The sequence below is a fragment of the Hirundo rustica genome, chromosome 6 (assembly GCF_015227805.2).
Source record: "Hirundo rustica isolate bHirRus1 chromosome 6, bHirRus1.pri.v3, whole genome shotgun sequence".
Taxonomy (NCBI): Eukaryota; Metazoa; Chordata; class Aves; order Passeriformes; family Hirundinidae; genus Hirundo; species Hirundo rustica.
In genome coordinates this window covers 57,527,835-57,543,380 of record NC_053455.1, presented here as the reverse complement: position 1 = coordinate 57,543,380, position 15,546 = coordinate 57,527,835, and the positions used below count along the sequence as shown (strand labels likewise).

Sequence of the window (15,546 nt, the reverse complement as noted above, 5' to 3'; positions counted from 1 at the left end):
GTCCTCAGGTGAAAGGCACCACCAAAGCCCAGAGCGCTGCTCTGGTCAGCGGGGTGTGGGTGCCTGGCACCCTGGGCTGGCACAGGGCTCACCCTCCCTGCTGTGCAGCTGTCCCCATGAAAGGCTCCAGCCACGCTGGCACCCTGCATTCCCGAGGCTCTTGGCTTGCCCTTAAACTGTGTCACCTCATCACTCATCCACAGGGCAAGTGGACCCTGCCTGGCCTTGTATGGAGCTGCTGACTCAGGCACCGACAGGAGCTAAAGCGGAGTTACTCACACACGTGGGCAGCTCTGATGGTGAAAGCAAACACCAGCTGGCATCAAAAACCGGCATTAGGAAATTCAGTCAGCAGACCACAAACTGATCTGTAGTACACCCAGCCCGCTTTACTGCCTGACTTCTCACTGTGCAATAAACCAAAAAAACAGTCTGAGTGCAGCTTACAAACAGCAGGAAAGCTGTGGGGACAGAAGGAAGGTGTGCTAGCACCAGAGCTGCGCAAGCACAGCTGAAATGAATCCCGTGAGCTCGGGGGTGAGATCCCGAGCAGAAAGCACTCTCCAGGGAAGCACAGCCCACGTGGGACTGGCACGGGGAATGGGGAAACACTTCCAGCTTGGTTAGACCTTGGTGTTGCTGAAATACAGGGCTCAGCAGCCCAGAGGGGTGAAACCCAAGCTCAGACCTGTCAGAGCCTCAGCTGCATCCTGCAACCTGAGCTCAAAACACACAAGGCTGCATGGGAGGCACTGCCTGTGCCAGAGCTGGAAACTGAAGACATTCCACTGAGATGTTCCACAGATCTGCCTTAGGAGGCTATCACGCTTACAGCAGCATTCCCAAACTGATGTCCCACCTTAGACACCACCAGGCAGGGTTTTGCCCTGGGAAAAGGATTCTGACAAAAGGTATAATGGCTGACATTTCACAGCTTTCAGTTTTTGCCGCATCTCCACTTCTTTTTCCTCATGCTTGCTCCACACTTCTAACAGAAGCAATTTACACTTTGTTGTGGCTAACACATGGCAAAGAGTAAAGCGAACTGCTGCTCCCATCGTCCATGGGGTGGCACTGAGCTTCCTGGGGCAGCAGAATCAGATCACCTGCCTGGCTTCCAACCACCACTGCCTAGAGAGGCTTTCCCGACCCCTCTTCTCCATCCCTGATGCAGGGATGAGCTCTCTCCTCCTGTCCCCTTGCCAGGAGACCATCTCCTCCCACTCTCCTGTGAGCCCATGCAAGCACCTACACAAGTTTTTCAGCAGCAAAACACTTCTTCCAACTCTTACATCACTTACTTCATAAACAAAGACTTCTGAATTCTGGCACAAGATATAATCAGGGAATTTGAAGCTCTCAAAGCCAAAGAGAAAACCCCCATGATTTTTTTAATGTAGCTGAGGGGACAGTGCACATTTATGTGCTAATACAAACTGAACAAAAATTAACAGAAACAAAGGAGAAAAAAAGAAACTTAAGAGGAAACCTATTACGTATACTGGGTAAGTGCCTTTAGGAAAAATTCTCAAACAAAACCTGCTATAATAAACTTCTATAATTTTAGAGTAAATATATATTTAATTAGAGCAATCTGTGTTAGTCTGGTATATTAAGGCATGTAAAAATTATGAATTTGGAGTGCAGCAACAACACTCTCAGTTTCCACTGTCCATCAAAATAGTGTTTTTGGACACAGATTCAAAGCACCAAAACCCTTAAAACAAAGACATGAATGAATGAATGAATACCTGCAGAACAAATGCTGAAAGGGCAAATTCAATACTATAGCAACATGGAAATTTCATCATTTAGCATTTCAAAAAAACATTTCAGAAATTCCACCCATTTCAAACAAGTCTGGAGCCCACCACCTGATGAGATTAAAGCTTCCTTTCTTTTTATGTGAGCACAGTTCATGAAGAAAAGGAAAGAGACTTGGGGAAATATTTACATGACTAATACGTATACTTGCATCAGGCATGAATACATAATGTCTTCTTCTCTTCTGTGACATGATCTTTCAGGCAAAAAAAAAAAAAAAAAAAAAAAAAAAAAAATCAAGTCATCTGCAAACATGTCCTGCCTTTTGAAAACATAAATATTATTGCAGAACTCAGTGCATTTCAAAACTCAATGTTTTGATTGGAATGTGAGAAATGAGTGAGCCAGAAGTGAATTAAAGCAAATTATAGTAACTAATTGCCATAATGCTGTGGAAAAATGCAGACCATAGTCTTTGCTTGAGGTTGGAGGACACACAGAAGCAACTTTCACTAGCATTTTACAGCTGTAGCAATTTAGAAGAAACTCAGAGGAACAGAAATTACTCTTCTTGGTAGAGTTAATGAAAGGCTAGTGTTTGAATTTCAGCAATTTTAAAAAGTTTTGTCTGTTCTCTTCAATTCAAATCAAGTATGTTTAAAACCTGCAGGATCTTTTTAATTTTAAAGGCTTAGCATAATTATAATACAGGTGGGTTACCTTTAGTGAATGCTGACATGTTTGGTTTTCATTAACAGACACCTAGGCAGTTAATGCTGCCTGGATTTGAGAAGGAAAGGTTAGCCTGGCATTAAAAAAAAAAAAAAAAAAAAAAAAAAAAAAAAAAAAAAAAAAAAAGAGAGAGAGAGAGAGAGAGAGAGATTTAATAAAGAAAATAGGCAGAGCACATCTCTGTACTTATTTTCAATCCAAATGGCCCTTGTGGCAACAGACAAGTTCAGAAGCTGTGCAAAGAGGAGGAAAGACAGAGCAGTTCCTGAGCCTGCCAGCATCACCTCTGCCCTTTTCAGGCTGGAATGGCAGCTGTGCCATCAGGTCTTAGAGGGCATTAACTGTGTCAAGAGGCACTGGCATCCCCTGCTCCGAAACCACAGGTTTTGGGGTGGCACCCAGTCCCAGGGCAGGGCGAGCCCAGAGGAGCAGCCTGCCTAGCTCTGCAAAGGGACACAGCATCCCAGCTTTGGGGGCACTGCTGACAGCCCCAGAGAGAACTCCACAGCAGAGCAAGAGGAAGATCCAGGTCTCCTGCTCACACTTCTTGTCATCCCATTCACTTTTATTGTTTTCACTTGGTTTCTGGTTTTTTTTTTTCTTTTCTTAAGATTTCAGTTCTGTAGTTTCTTCTCCTCTCTCTTTACTCACATTTCTTCCCTGATTTCAGGATTTGAATTGGAGTAATTTTGGCAAGTTTTGGTCCTTTTCTCTGCCCCTCATTTCATCTCAGTCCATTTGGTTGTAATCACTCCATTTCCAACTTTTCTGTGGTTTTTTCATTGCTTTTTATTTGATCATATCTCCTTTCCAGAGCGTTTGTTAGACTTTGTTCTCTGATTTCAAGATTTCAATGAGGATTAATTGGGAACACTTCGGTCTCTTTCCCTGCACTTCTTAAAGCAGTGCAATTTTGGCAAGCTTTCTTCCCTTTTCCTGCACTTCTAAGGAGTCCCAAGCCAGCTTGTTAAATTCACACAGACCTTAACCCACCAGGCTCTCCCTTCAGCAGCACTTCCAGCAGCAAAACAGGGAACACGTGGTTTTATTGTGGAATCATTTTGACCAAGGGTGAGGGAACCAATACAAATTTCCTCCTCTCATGCTGATCATTTCACCTGTTTTATTTCTTATCCATACTCTGTGTCCTGCCCCATCCATGAGTGCATGGGCTCTCTACTGCAAGGTAAATCCCTCTGCTGACAGGATTGGCTAGTGATGGGACTGCTTGGGCCTTCTGCATCTCTAGGAGAAATAAATCCAGACTCTAACACGACCCCAGTTCCAAGTTATTGTACTGAGATTTTAGCAGGAATGAGTGAAACTTTTTGAGTACAGAATGAACATCTGATGCCTCTCAACACTTCAGTGCCAAACAAATCATCACCTTCTACAGACAAAAAAACTCCTCTCATGTTTCCCTGCCACCTCCTCTGCCTCAAGCTGTAAACTGTGCAAAGAGTAAATTCAGTTTTACCCAAATTGCTCTGTCTGTTACAATTAAGTGCCAAGTATTGTCCTCAGTGGTCTTTGCTGCCCCATGTTTTCATAATGGATATCATCTCCCCCTCGGACAGCAAACTTTTAACTGTGCCTGGTGGTTTTTTCCTTTGGCAGGGAAGATTGAATAGTTCATTGAGAATAACATTTGCTCTTCTTTGGCAATGTTGTCTTTAGCAACAATTTAAAAAAAATAATTTCTGTCATTCGAACAACCCCAGTGAGGCTCAGTTTTAATTAAGAAAAAAAAAAAAAAAAAAATAAAAAAAAAAAAAAGAAAAAAAAAAAGGCAAAAAGACACACAATCTTTCCAACGAACTCTTGGGACTGCTCTTTCTGGGATTTGGTTTTTTCCCTTGAAATGCAAAGGAAGAGATTATAGCTTAAGAACTGCAGAGTAAGCAAAAGAAAGAAAATGAAGGGGAGGAAGGCTTAGGAAAGCTCTTTTGGAAAACCTGCTGTTTAAAATGAATCACCAGCTTAAAATACAAAAATTAAAATTTAAAAAAACCCCAAATAATTAAATAAAGCAAGGTAACTGTTAACAGGCAATGAATCACCATGAGCTGCAGCTTCCAGGGGTCCACAAGGTAGTGGGAATAGCACTCCAGAGCAAGTAGCAAAGGTAAAGGATTTATCCTGGGTTATTTTTCCTGAACACAACATAAAATCCAAACACAGTAACTTACTACCTTTATGACATATGTTAATATGTAAAATAACAGTGTAAGGAAAGGTAGCAGAGGCCAAAGACAGGAGGACAATGCTGTTTGTGTACGCCCCACGCCCACCAGCACCAGCTCCTCATCCCCAGGAAGGGTAAATCCCAGCACCAGTCACCCTGGATCTGCAGCCAGGGGATAACTCCCCGGGGAGCTTGATGTGCATCCCTTCCACAAGGGACACACATGCAATGACACCACCACAGTGACACTCCCGGGCCTCTGGCTCAGGCCAAGAGCAGGGTAACACCACAGCATCCACCACAAGAGGAAGGTGCAAAACCAGCGTGAAGTCACTACGAGGTCTCTGTACCCAGGAAATTTTTTTTTATGAAAGGAAGAGATGAAACAAGGAGACTTATAAAGAACTACATTTATTTTTGTTTACAGCAGATATCATAAATAAAGCTAAAACAATTTTCACCGTGTGCAAAATACAGAATTTCCATGTGAAAATTTAAATACAGAGTTAAAAACTATTTAATAAAAATATTCAGTTAAGATTATAAAGTAAAATGAAGACAGAAGATTTAAGAGGAGAAGGACAGAATCGTCACTGGGCAGGAAGAGCAAGGAAGACTCTGCAACAGAGAGTAAAAAACACAGCAATAGGAAGTGGTTTGAAATGGCAGACCTTTATGTCATGACCTTCATAATAAAGCATGCTGAGCTTTGTAACAACACACTGCAGCCCTGAAACACACTGGGAGTCACATCCCAGCCATTTGTGCAGGAAGCGATGCTAGAAACACAGAGCTTCTGTGTGGGCACAGCGCGGGGACTTTCAGAGCCATCAAGTCACTTTAGGATACCCACACAAATAAATACAGTTGGCTGAGTCATGCAAACGTACAGACCAGCAAGATAAGGAGCAAGGGGCTCTGGGCCCTGCTGCCTTCCACATCCTTGCCTGAGGTGTGTGGAATGGGGCAAATGGCAGAGGATGTTTGGCCCCTCCTAAAACTGCTCCTAAGATCAATTCCCAAAAGCCCTTCCCTTTGAGAGGGATCCTCGGCAGGGACAGCTGGGTTATGGGCACATCAGCCAGACTCAGGGCACTTGCTGGTCAGCCTGAGCCCGTGGTTTTTGTTGGGATTCACTCCCCCCTCTAGATTGTCACCTTGTGATTATACAAACGGGGACTTATGTAAAAAATACATACAAAATCACGGCGGGAGTTGGTCGTGGAGAGGGGTGGCAGCGTTTCGTGCAGCAAGACAAACCCATTCCTCAGAGTGCCAAACAAGGCCCAGGTAATGAAACCACTCCAACCAGAGCACTCTGCAACCTGGCATGTTGATGGTTCAGCCTGAGAACCACATGCACTTTTAGGCCTGCCTGCAATGTCACTTGGGCTGGAAGACAAGAACTTACATAGTTTTGGCTACTTTTTCTACAGAGCATTTTATACCACACTCTCCCAGCAGGAAAGCAGGGAACTTGCTTGCTCATGGAGTGTGCGAGCTTGAGGCAAAGAGGTGCTCATGATAACCCAGAGAATCAGCTGGGTAATCGCACCCTGACTTTATTTTAAATCTTTCCTTCAGTTCTTTGAAAGAAATAAGGCTTTAACAAGTTCTTTCAAGAAACCCTTTACTTGCCTAACTTACCTTAAAGGCACAGGGAAGCGCACATGCACAGACACAGAGAGAAAAACATTCCCTACAAAGAGCACAGACATTACCTTTTCTAGAATTGTGAACTTAGCAACAGGTTAAATAATCATGCCAAAGCTCCATTAATATACCAGACACACACAGATTGCTCCAACAGTTAAAAAAAAAAATAAAAAACCAAACCCAAAACACACAATGAAATGCTGTCAAACAACAGGGTTAGTCATGTAATTTTGGAACTGGAGAAAAAAAAAATCACCTGAGAGCAGAAAGGCTTCAGCCAGTGAGCGGGTGCAGCACCGGAATGTTGAATTGTACTAAAAGCAATGAGGGAGATTGGCAGAGAAGACAGCAGGGAAGAAAACACAGAACTTCACTTGGTTACATAGGACAGCATCAGGAAGATCACACAGGTACAAAGAATAACTGGCCAAAACGAAACTGCCTTTTTTTTCATTCAATTATCAATGAGGACAAGCAGGTATGAGTATTACTAGCAGAACAGTAAAGACAAAGAAGTCAAAAAATGGACCAATTGGAGTGATACCAATAAAATAACCCTCTCAAGAGAATCACCTGCAAAATCCCAGGGGAATGTGCATGGTAATTAAGATTCCTCAGGAAAACATTTTCCTAATGAAAGTTCCTGAATTCTGTTGTGGAAATGTAGGGATTTATGCCCCATTATACAAATCTGTATAAAACCTATACCATATTTTATTTTTTTAAATCTCCTTTTTACACTTTCTACTAGTAAGATTCATTTGGTTTAAGTTCATTGGCCAGAGATTTCCAAGTTTCTTACTACATCACCATTTCCTCTACATTTACCATTATGCTCACCCTCTCGTAGTAAACAGCAGAAGAAAACTTTAGGAAGAAGTATTCCTAAAGACTCTCCTATTGACAAACTGAAACCAAAATTCACGGCAGCCCAAATCTGGAAACTTGACAACCCAGCAGTTTGCTGTGTTGCAGGAGTAACCACACTGCAGGCTGTCTCCTTTTTAGGGTGAAACAGTTACTATCATTAGCAAATGATTAAAAATAATACAGCATTTCCAAGTCAGGTTTTTTAAATGCTGTAAGAAAGGTACAGACACATTACATATATACAGATGGCCACCATGTGAGTGCAATTACTGCTGTGGCCACTCGATGTTGTAGCAAATTTTGGCTGAATACGTGTTTGAGCATTAACGGCAATTTATGTCAAAGAAATGCTGCCTTATATCTAACAATTTTCCTCAAGCACTTTTTCAAGTTCTGTGCATAAAAATAACAATTTTTCCCCCCAAAATACATAACCACTCTAAAATGTGAAAAGCTCATCCTTATAGTTTAAAGAAAGTCAAACTATCTAGAAGAAAGATCCAGTTTGTCATTTATTTTAAACAACAGACACATTTCCTTTTCACACCTAAGAGGCAAAACAATTCAATCATCTTTCCCCACATTATATCAAATAAAATCAAAACAAAACAAAACAACAAACACCAAGACCTGCCAGCCCATAGGCAGCACAGTCATTTGAGACCACTGGCAGGTGATCCTCAATTTTGCACTAACTGAATGCAACAGTATTTCCTATTGTTTACGCCAAATTCTTCTGGCTACAAACAAATGCTACAGATGCTTTTCATTTTAGGCTACACATATTGCCATGTTTAAGGATTTACCTATTTCCAGGTAAATTTCTGAATATAAATAAGTACTTGAAAGGCAGGGAGCATGCTTACCTCGCTGGCTAACTAGGCTGAAAGTAATGAGCATTGGGATGTCACTGTGTCCTTGCTGTTTAACAGATTAAGGTAGACCTACTGATTAAGGTAGACCTTGTTGAGGGACATCTGAAAGAAATTTACTCATCTGCTGCTCCAGATAATAGATTTTCACCTTTCTGCCACCAGCTGCACATGTTGAAATGAATTACCCAAGTAAGAAGTTATTGCCTAAGAATACATTTATAGGCTTTTGATGTTTCTTCTAAACCTGTATTTTTAAGAACTTCCAAAGGACACTGGGAGCAGTGCTTGCCTAGAGGCACAACAGGAGTGACTTCAGTTACAGAGGAGTACTCCATAAATTGATATTCCTAATATCAGCCACCAAATTAGGTAGCTTTGACTTGAGGAATGTCTGGTCTACTTCTTTCTACCAGTTCCTTTGACTTTTATTTAAAAAAATTAAATTTAAAAAAATTAAATTTTAATCAAGCCTTTACTCAACTATCATTTGCTCTTCAAATTTATTGAAAAACTTCAAATAAATTAGTAGAACAGGTAATACCTACTATCAAAAGAAGGTATTCATCACATGTAAAGCAATGTAAAAGGCATGACTAGGAGCAATGTGAATTATGTACACGATTTTTTTGAAACATAATCATGCAGGTTATAAACCTCATAACCCAGAGCAAAGATGAAAGCAAGAAAAAAAACAAAACAAAACAAAAGCTATGTGCCAAACTCAGGCTTCAAAACCTAGCCATTTGTCAGAAATATGTCTGAAAGAACACACATTCTTTCTTGATCTAACTGAAAAAAAAAAAAAAAAAAAAAAAAAAAAAAAAAAAAAAAAAAAAAAAAAGGCTGGGGAGAGTAGGCAGGGAGAAAAATGGTTTCAAATTGTACCATCTTCTCCCATGGTCCAATCACAGAATAAAACAGGAGGGAAATAACCTAGAAAATATCCTTCATCTGACTCCATGTTCTGGAAATGTGTTTGGACACTGTCCTTCATGCTCTAACATACAGTACATTATATGTTGAAAATTTCGATTGTACCTCGCTTCTATCAGAAGGAATCCACCATTCAATGAAGTCACGCGTGAAATTGCACGAAAGGCAAAAACCAAAACCCTCCAAACCAAAAATCCCCCCACCTGGAGAAAATAGCCAGGCTGTTATTTTTGAAAATCTGAAAGGCACAACTGAGCAAGACACGCAGAAGGGTTCAAACCCTACAGAATCTTTTCACCCACTCAAGCGCGTTTTCAAGTGATAGCTCTGCTTCCCGGTACATGTGAGTGAGTACCTCTAGGAGAGCGCAGAGGAGCGGCACCCCAAGGCTCAGGAGTTCGTACAGGTAGGTATAGTTATATGCATTGTCCCTGAAATGGAGGTGGGTAGCGTGCAGGAAACCATGCATCCAGTTAGACAGGCGGCTGGGAATGTCAAGCAGATCCCTGGTCACCCGCAGGGGCCAGCTTAGCGCGCCCCGTAAGAAGGAAGTCAGGATACCTGGGGACCTGTCCTCTGGACTGCTAGCAGTGGACAAAGTGCTTTCTGTGGTGATCTCGGTGGGTTTGGCTTCCACTTTCTTCCATGCGTCTATCGCCTCCTTAGAAAAAGCATTAAAAGATGAGAAAGTGTTAAATATGCTTCTGAAGAATCTAAGTCCAGTTTCTGCTACTGTCTTCAAGGCTTTATGTACATTTTCCTTTCCAGCTGCTCTGAAGTTCAACTTTACTTTGCATAGAAAAGCTAAGTTCTGTTGAGAACCAGATGATAAATACACCAAATTCACAGAACCAAGAGTATCAAGTATTTTAGCACTGATTCTACTGCACCTGAGGTAGAAAACATCCACACACACACACACAGGTACTGCACCCTGCCCCAGATAAAGCTGCCTCAACATTGCATTAGCAATATAATCACTCCATACCTTTCCGTGGATCTGTATTGTTGCCCTTCTCTTTCTGTGTTTCGTACTGATTTTGCAGTGCGTAAAATGAGGTTTACAGTAAAATTTACCTACAGGAGGGAAAAATCAGTTATAGGATATGTTATCTATACATATATGGACTGAAAAATCACTGATGCATCTATAAAAAAACAAAACCAGGATAATGAAGGGCTGGGCAGCAAAAGGAATGGGAAACCTGGCACTAACTGATCAACAACTCTGAATAGGTTTCTTTTATAGATTTTCACATTAGTTCAATGACACAAGGTCATTTATCTGCCTCTCAGGTATAAGATTGATAAACACCATAAACAAAAAGTCACAAACCAACGCAAGACATCAAGCAGAAAAAAAAAAAAGTCAAATAATCATCTCGAAGAGACATCTTTGCAGATTCTCCACACTGAAAAAGAATCACTTTGACCTTGAATTTTTAATCCTTTTGCAGAGGGAGATCAGTTTAATACTCTGATCTACTCAAATACTTTGGAAGGGGCAAAGGAATTTTGATTCAGTTTGATAATTCCATTCCAAACAAACAAAACAAAACAAAAACAAACAAAAACAAAACAAAAACAACAATAACAAAAAGAAGAAGAAGAAGAAGAAAAGAAAGAAAACCCCAAGATTTAGGTAGGATGAAGCACCCAAGATCTGAACCTTTTGTTCTACAGCAGCCTAGAGCCTGGAATAAATTACACTGTGCTTGGCCAGTCCTACTGCTTTCAACTCCTGACCATAACATCTTAAAAGAAATAACCTACATTCCCTGCATCCATGTAAATCTGCCACGATTATGGCTTGTCCTTATAGATCACATTATTTAATGGCCAGTTTTAAATGGAGATAAGAATAACACTACATTATTTGGAGAAACCTCACCCCTTTTTTCCCCTTCTTACTTTGACCTGCAATTGGACAAAGTGCATTTTGGTCACTCAACTTATTTTCCACTGAGGATTTCTTCATTTAAAGCTCAGCTCTGTCATAACTCAACTCTTCTGAAAGACTAGGGCTGCAAGTACAAGGACTCAAAGATCAGCAGGGACACAAACAGCACATTTGGCAGACCTCCTCCTGACCGTGCTACCAGGCCAGATCTTTCTCCCTAGTTCCACTAAAAGCACCGATACTCTGACATTTCAAAATACTCCTAAATAGCTCCTACATTACCTTCTTCAACATCAAAGGCATAAATTCCTAAGCGGAGTGTTGTAGAACATATTTCACACTTGAAGCACTCCCTGTGAAAGAAGTGGCCTTCTGCACTCAGCCGCTCCATGACATAGACCCGTTTCTTGCAGAAATAACAAGTGTCACTCCCCCCGATGGACTTGGGGAATTCTTTTCGCAGAGAACCCTGTTCAAAGATAAAAACACAATATAAAGCTGTGGCTCCACACCCAGATAGAAATCCTTATGAAGGGGGCAGCTGCTTTAGCCGCTTTAGTTGCTTGGAGCGTTGCACAGCACCCTCCAAGCAAAATTACAGTAAACATCAGTCAGCTGTTTCATTACTCATCATTGTAATTCTGTAGGTTTATGCAGCAATTAATAAATAAGACATCACAAGGACTTTAAAGGGTTGACTTTGATGCTGGACTTGCATCCAGTTTCCCTCTGGGAGTTCACCAACATTTTGATTACTCAGGTCCGAGAGCAGCATCATGCTCCCTTGTCATCCTGCACTGCCCTGGCTCAGGGGCTCGTCTCTCTCTCAGGAGGTGAAGGAATGCCACACCAGCCTCAAACAGCAGACTTGCATCTGCAGCCAAGCAAAAAAACACCCTGAAGACTCAGTTCAGACACATCTGTCTTTCCTCCACTGTGGAGGAAAATGCAGGCTTGTGCTTTAAGGTCCAGGAGGAAAAGCAGTCTTCCATGCTGCCGTCTGAACCACCCTTCCCATTGCTACAGCCGTGCCTCCCCTCTCAGCTGTGTTCCTCCCGAGACTGCATCCCAACCTGGGGCTTGGTTAGCTTTAAAAATCACTTTGTTTCCTACCACACACATTCAGAACATTTTTAATGCATTCAAAACACAATCCATATTAACAACATGAAACTATTTTGAAAGTTGTTGAAATCAGGCTGGTAATTAACATTCTTTAATTGCCACAAATCTCATCCCCTCTTAGATATACATGCAAAAGGTACAGAAAAGTGAACTAGAAATTGATTAGATGCCACTGGGCTTCACTTCTCTTGCTAGAGGCAGGTGTGAGGATGTTACTTTGCACGACTGTGTTATGGTTGGTTACAGGTCGGTACAGGTGAGTGCGCTGTGCCTGCCACATCCATCACCACCTCCCTCTCCCCTTCCACCATCCCTGCTGCCACAGTGGAACTATCACACTTGGGTTGGAGGAGGAAAAGTCCAAGGTGCATTCAGACAGCAGCACACAGTCCACACAACTCATCTTTCATTTGCCAGCAAAAGGCAGCCTTGGAACCATTCCTTAATGTTAAGTAGAACTCACTACTGCCATTGTCACATATTTTTGTGCTTAAAAGTTGAGACTTCTATTCCAAATCTGCCATTAGCAATCCATTTTGCTCTGATGGATCATTTTAGAGCAAACAAACAACCATGCAAATGGAAAACCACACAGGTGTGTTTTTAAACCCACGGTGTTAATAGATCAGACAGTTACGGTGAAGCTGAAACGGAGTTTAGTGCTGGCTGGTAAGTAAAGTGTCATCACCACAACACAACACCTTACTTGGCTTCCCAGTACCTGACAGCTCTGAGCAGTGGAGGCAGCAGATGGAGAGTGAGAGAAGGGGCAAGAACCTGCAGCTCTGTCCAGAGATCGCTTCTGAATTCAACACAAAACAGTGTCAGAGTTGAGAGCCAGCCCTCTTCAAAAGGAGGCACAGTGATTCAGCACTCATGTGTTAAAAATAACTGCATAAGCAGGTACTGCACAAAACTTTCTTTAGAAGCCACCCTGAGTAATAATTGTCTTCTGTTACTAATTCTACAGTAATTACATTTAATAAAAGCCTCCTGAAGTTTTAATTCACACAGTCAAGTAATAGAAATATAAATAGAAGACGTGGTGAGCAACATTTCCATCAACATATTGTGCCAATGTGCACTTGATTCTTTAATAAGCGTTAGACTTTTCATAAGGCTTCAAGTGCTCCACGTCTGAGGTCTTAAGTCAGGACGGCATTCTGGGAACACCACTCTTAGGTTACTGTTTCTTTGTGGGTTTGGTCTTACCAGTTCAAGCTGTGGCTTGGGCCTGTGATCATTCACATACAGATTTACAAGAACTTCAGCCACAGCTCCAATTGCACGTGAGACCTTTCCTACAGTCGTCTAACCAGGAAAAGGGGAGAAGATGAAGAATAGAAGGAAGAGCTTTAGTTACCCTTGAAAGAGAATTTAAAGACAAAAAAGGACAAGAATGATTTGGACACATGCAAACATCGATATAGGGAGGCAGGAGAAAGAGCAGAGGGAAAGTCCAGCAGAGCACAAGCATGTTCATGCGTGACCAGCATGGTCCAGCTGGGGCCACAGAAGGCTTCTGTGCAGCCCACAGACTTTTCCCTGAGGATGACTGAGAAGCTCCTGATGGGAGCAAATACTTCCCCTCAAGGCGTCCTGCTGTGTCCATGAAAGGCTGAGCTGGGAGCCACTGCCTGGCCATCTGAGCTGGACATTCTGACTTTAAGAAAACCTCTATTGTTCACTTCAACTTCTTCTGGGACTTGGTTGCTACATTTCAGAACGGGGGTGGGATCAAACTCCACATTGGCCCTCCCCAAACTGTGACATTTCAGGGAACATTGTATGAAAACATGCGAGCCAAGTCCCACACAGAACTGCTTTGTTGGTGCTCACAGGGCAACAATTCGCCCTCTTCCCAGTGACTCATCGTAATACCAGGGAAAACTGGAGAAACCACGCTCGTGAGAGGGAAACATCTCCTTTAATCTGCTCCATCACGCTGCTGCATCCACCAAAGCCAGGCTGTTTTTACCCAAATGTATCAATCAGACCCACAAGGAGCCAGCAGTCGCTTAGGCTGTGGCTCCAAAGGCACAGCAGACAGACCGATGGCTGCATGGTCTGCGCTCCCCTGCCAGAATACCTCCTGGGGACTGCAACAGGGGAAAAGTGTGTATGTGTGTGTGTGACTGGGCTAGTGGTAGCAAGGAGGTAGGCACTCCAGTCCTGGAAAAAAGAAAGTAAAGACTTCACAGGTTTACAGAAATATTTTCTATCCTAAATCTCATTTCCTGTAGTGATTGGGTTTTTAGCTTTCTGGTCAGTGTGAGATGCCACAACCTTTCCGGTAACAAATCAGCAAGGGTCCATCCTGCTCCGGCCAGGGGCCTGGCACTCTGTTTCTGAAGTCAGGGCATTGTTTTTTCCATGAGGACAGACAGAGGACAGCACTATCTAACACTCCATTTTCTTCTCACAGAGCCCAAGTCTCCAAGGAAGTACCCCCTCTTAGTGAAATGATTTTCAAGTCTTGCTAACTGAAGGTTTTAAATTACCAGAAAGATACCAAGAAGAAAGGAGAAAAATATAAATGCAGTGGTATTCAGAAGACTTTGTAACAATTTTAAAGCATTTTCTATCAAGTTTAAAACCACTTACAGTGCACTGTGTGTGTGTTTTCAAAAATTATTATGGATTAAAAATTCAAGGGAACATGTCCAACCCTTTACAGCTCCCCTTATCTTTTGAAAGTTATCTCATAATTAACTTGATATCCAGGCAGGTATAAAATACACATGTTAAGACTAAAAAGACCACTTAAGGGACAAATTTCCCTCCTGTTTGATTTTGTTTAATATAAAAAGACTTGAAAATATTATTTGGTATCTGGACAACTTGTGAGTAACAACTGCAAAGTTAACTGCTGCTTACATACCACAAGGCTGTCCCAAGTGGCACACCAAATTATAAACAACTACAAGAAGTACTACTTGCTGCTACAAGAAAAGGACATTCCTTTGATTTCTTTAAGAACATGGAACAAAAAAAAAATCTTCCTCTCCAAATTCTGCACCTCTGAATATGCTGAACAATTTCTGGGCCATGTACAAGTTCCTGTCCACAAGCTCCATGGTAAAAGAAAGCGCTCAAAGTCAGCTGAAGCAGATAGTTTTCCTTGAACTAGATAAATACAGGAGCAATCAGTTAAATAACAAGGCTGGGCTTAAAGTGCAAGTAGTTGAATTTCAGGAAAAGAATCCTTGAGCCTGAACTACACCTTGAAATTCATCAGCTGATTTCTGCTCTCCACCCATGGAACAGTCTATGCCAACATTAAAGCAGTCAAAACAAGAAAATTGCATGTTTACACACACTTCAAAAATGTTATTAAAAGGAAATGTTCCTGTAATGAACATGGATTCACATTCCAAGTTAAAGCAAATGGGATTCACTTTAAATTAGCAACAAAAACCACGCTTTAACTTAATTAGCCCTTAAAACCATGCTTTAACTTTTGGCCAGCCCTGACTTGGTCAGGTGAGAGATGTTTGTTGCACATC

At 41.8% G+C, this 15,546-nt stretch overlaps 1 protein-coding gene across 5 annotated transcripts in view; it reads right to left on the bottom strand.

Annotated features, from left to right (window-relative positions):
• Positions 1–15,546, bottom strand: part of MICAL2 (microtubule associated monooxygenase, calponin and LIM domain containing 2) — a 118,346-nt gene that overhangs the window by 38,769 nt on the left and 64,031 nt on the right. The window contains exons 21-27 of one of the 5 annotated variants that reach the window (XM_058421198.1): positions 13,253–13,351; positions 12,747–12,842; positions 11,198–11,384; positions 10,004–10,092; positions 9,577–9,676; positions 6,594–6,651; positions 5,077–6,380 (exon numbers count right to left, since the gene is read on the bottom strand). In XM_058421198.1, coding sequence (XP_058277181.1) covers positions 6,611–6,651; positions 9,577–9,676; positions 10,004–10,092; positions 11,198–11,384; positions 12,747–12,842; positions 13,253–13,351 — 612 coding nt within the window. In that variant the 3' untranslated portion in view covers positions 5,077–6,380; positions 6,594–6,610. Of the gene's footprint in view, positions 1–5,076; positions 6,381–6,593; positions 6,652–9,576; positions 9,677–10,003; positions 10,093–11,197; positions 11,385–12,746; positions 12,843–13,252; positions 13,352–15,546 lie in introns of those variants that run through there. The other 4 variants (XM_040068129.1, XM_040068130.1, XM_040068125.1 and 1 more) reach the window with 4 other exon arrangements.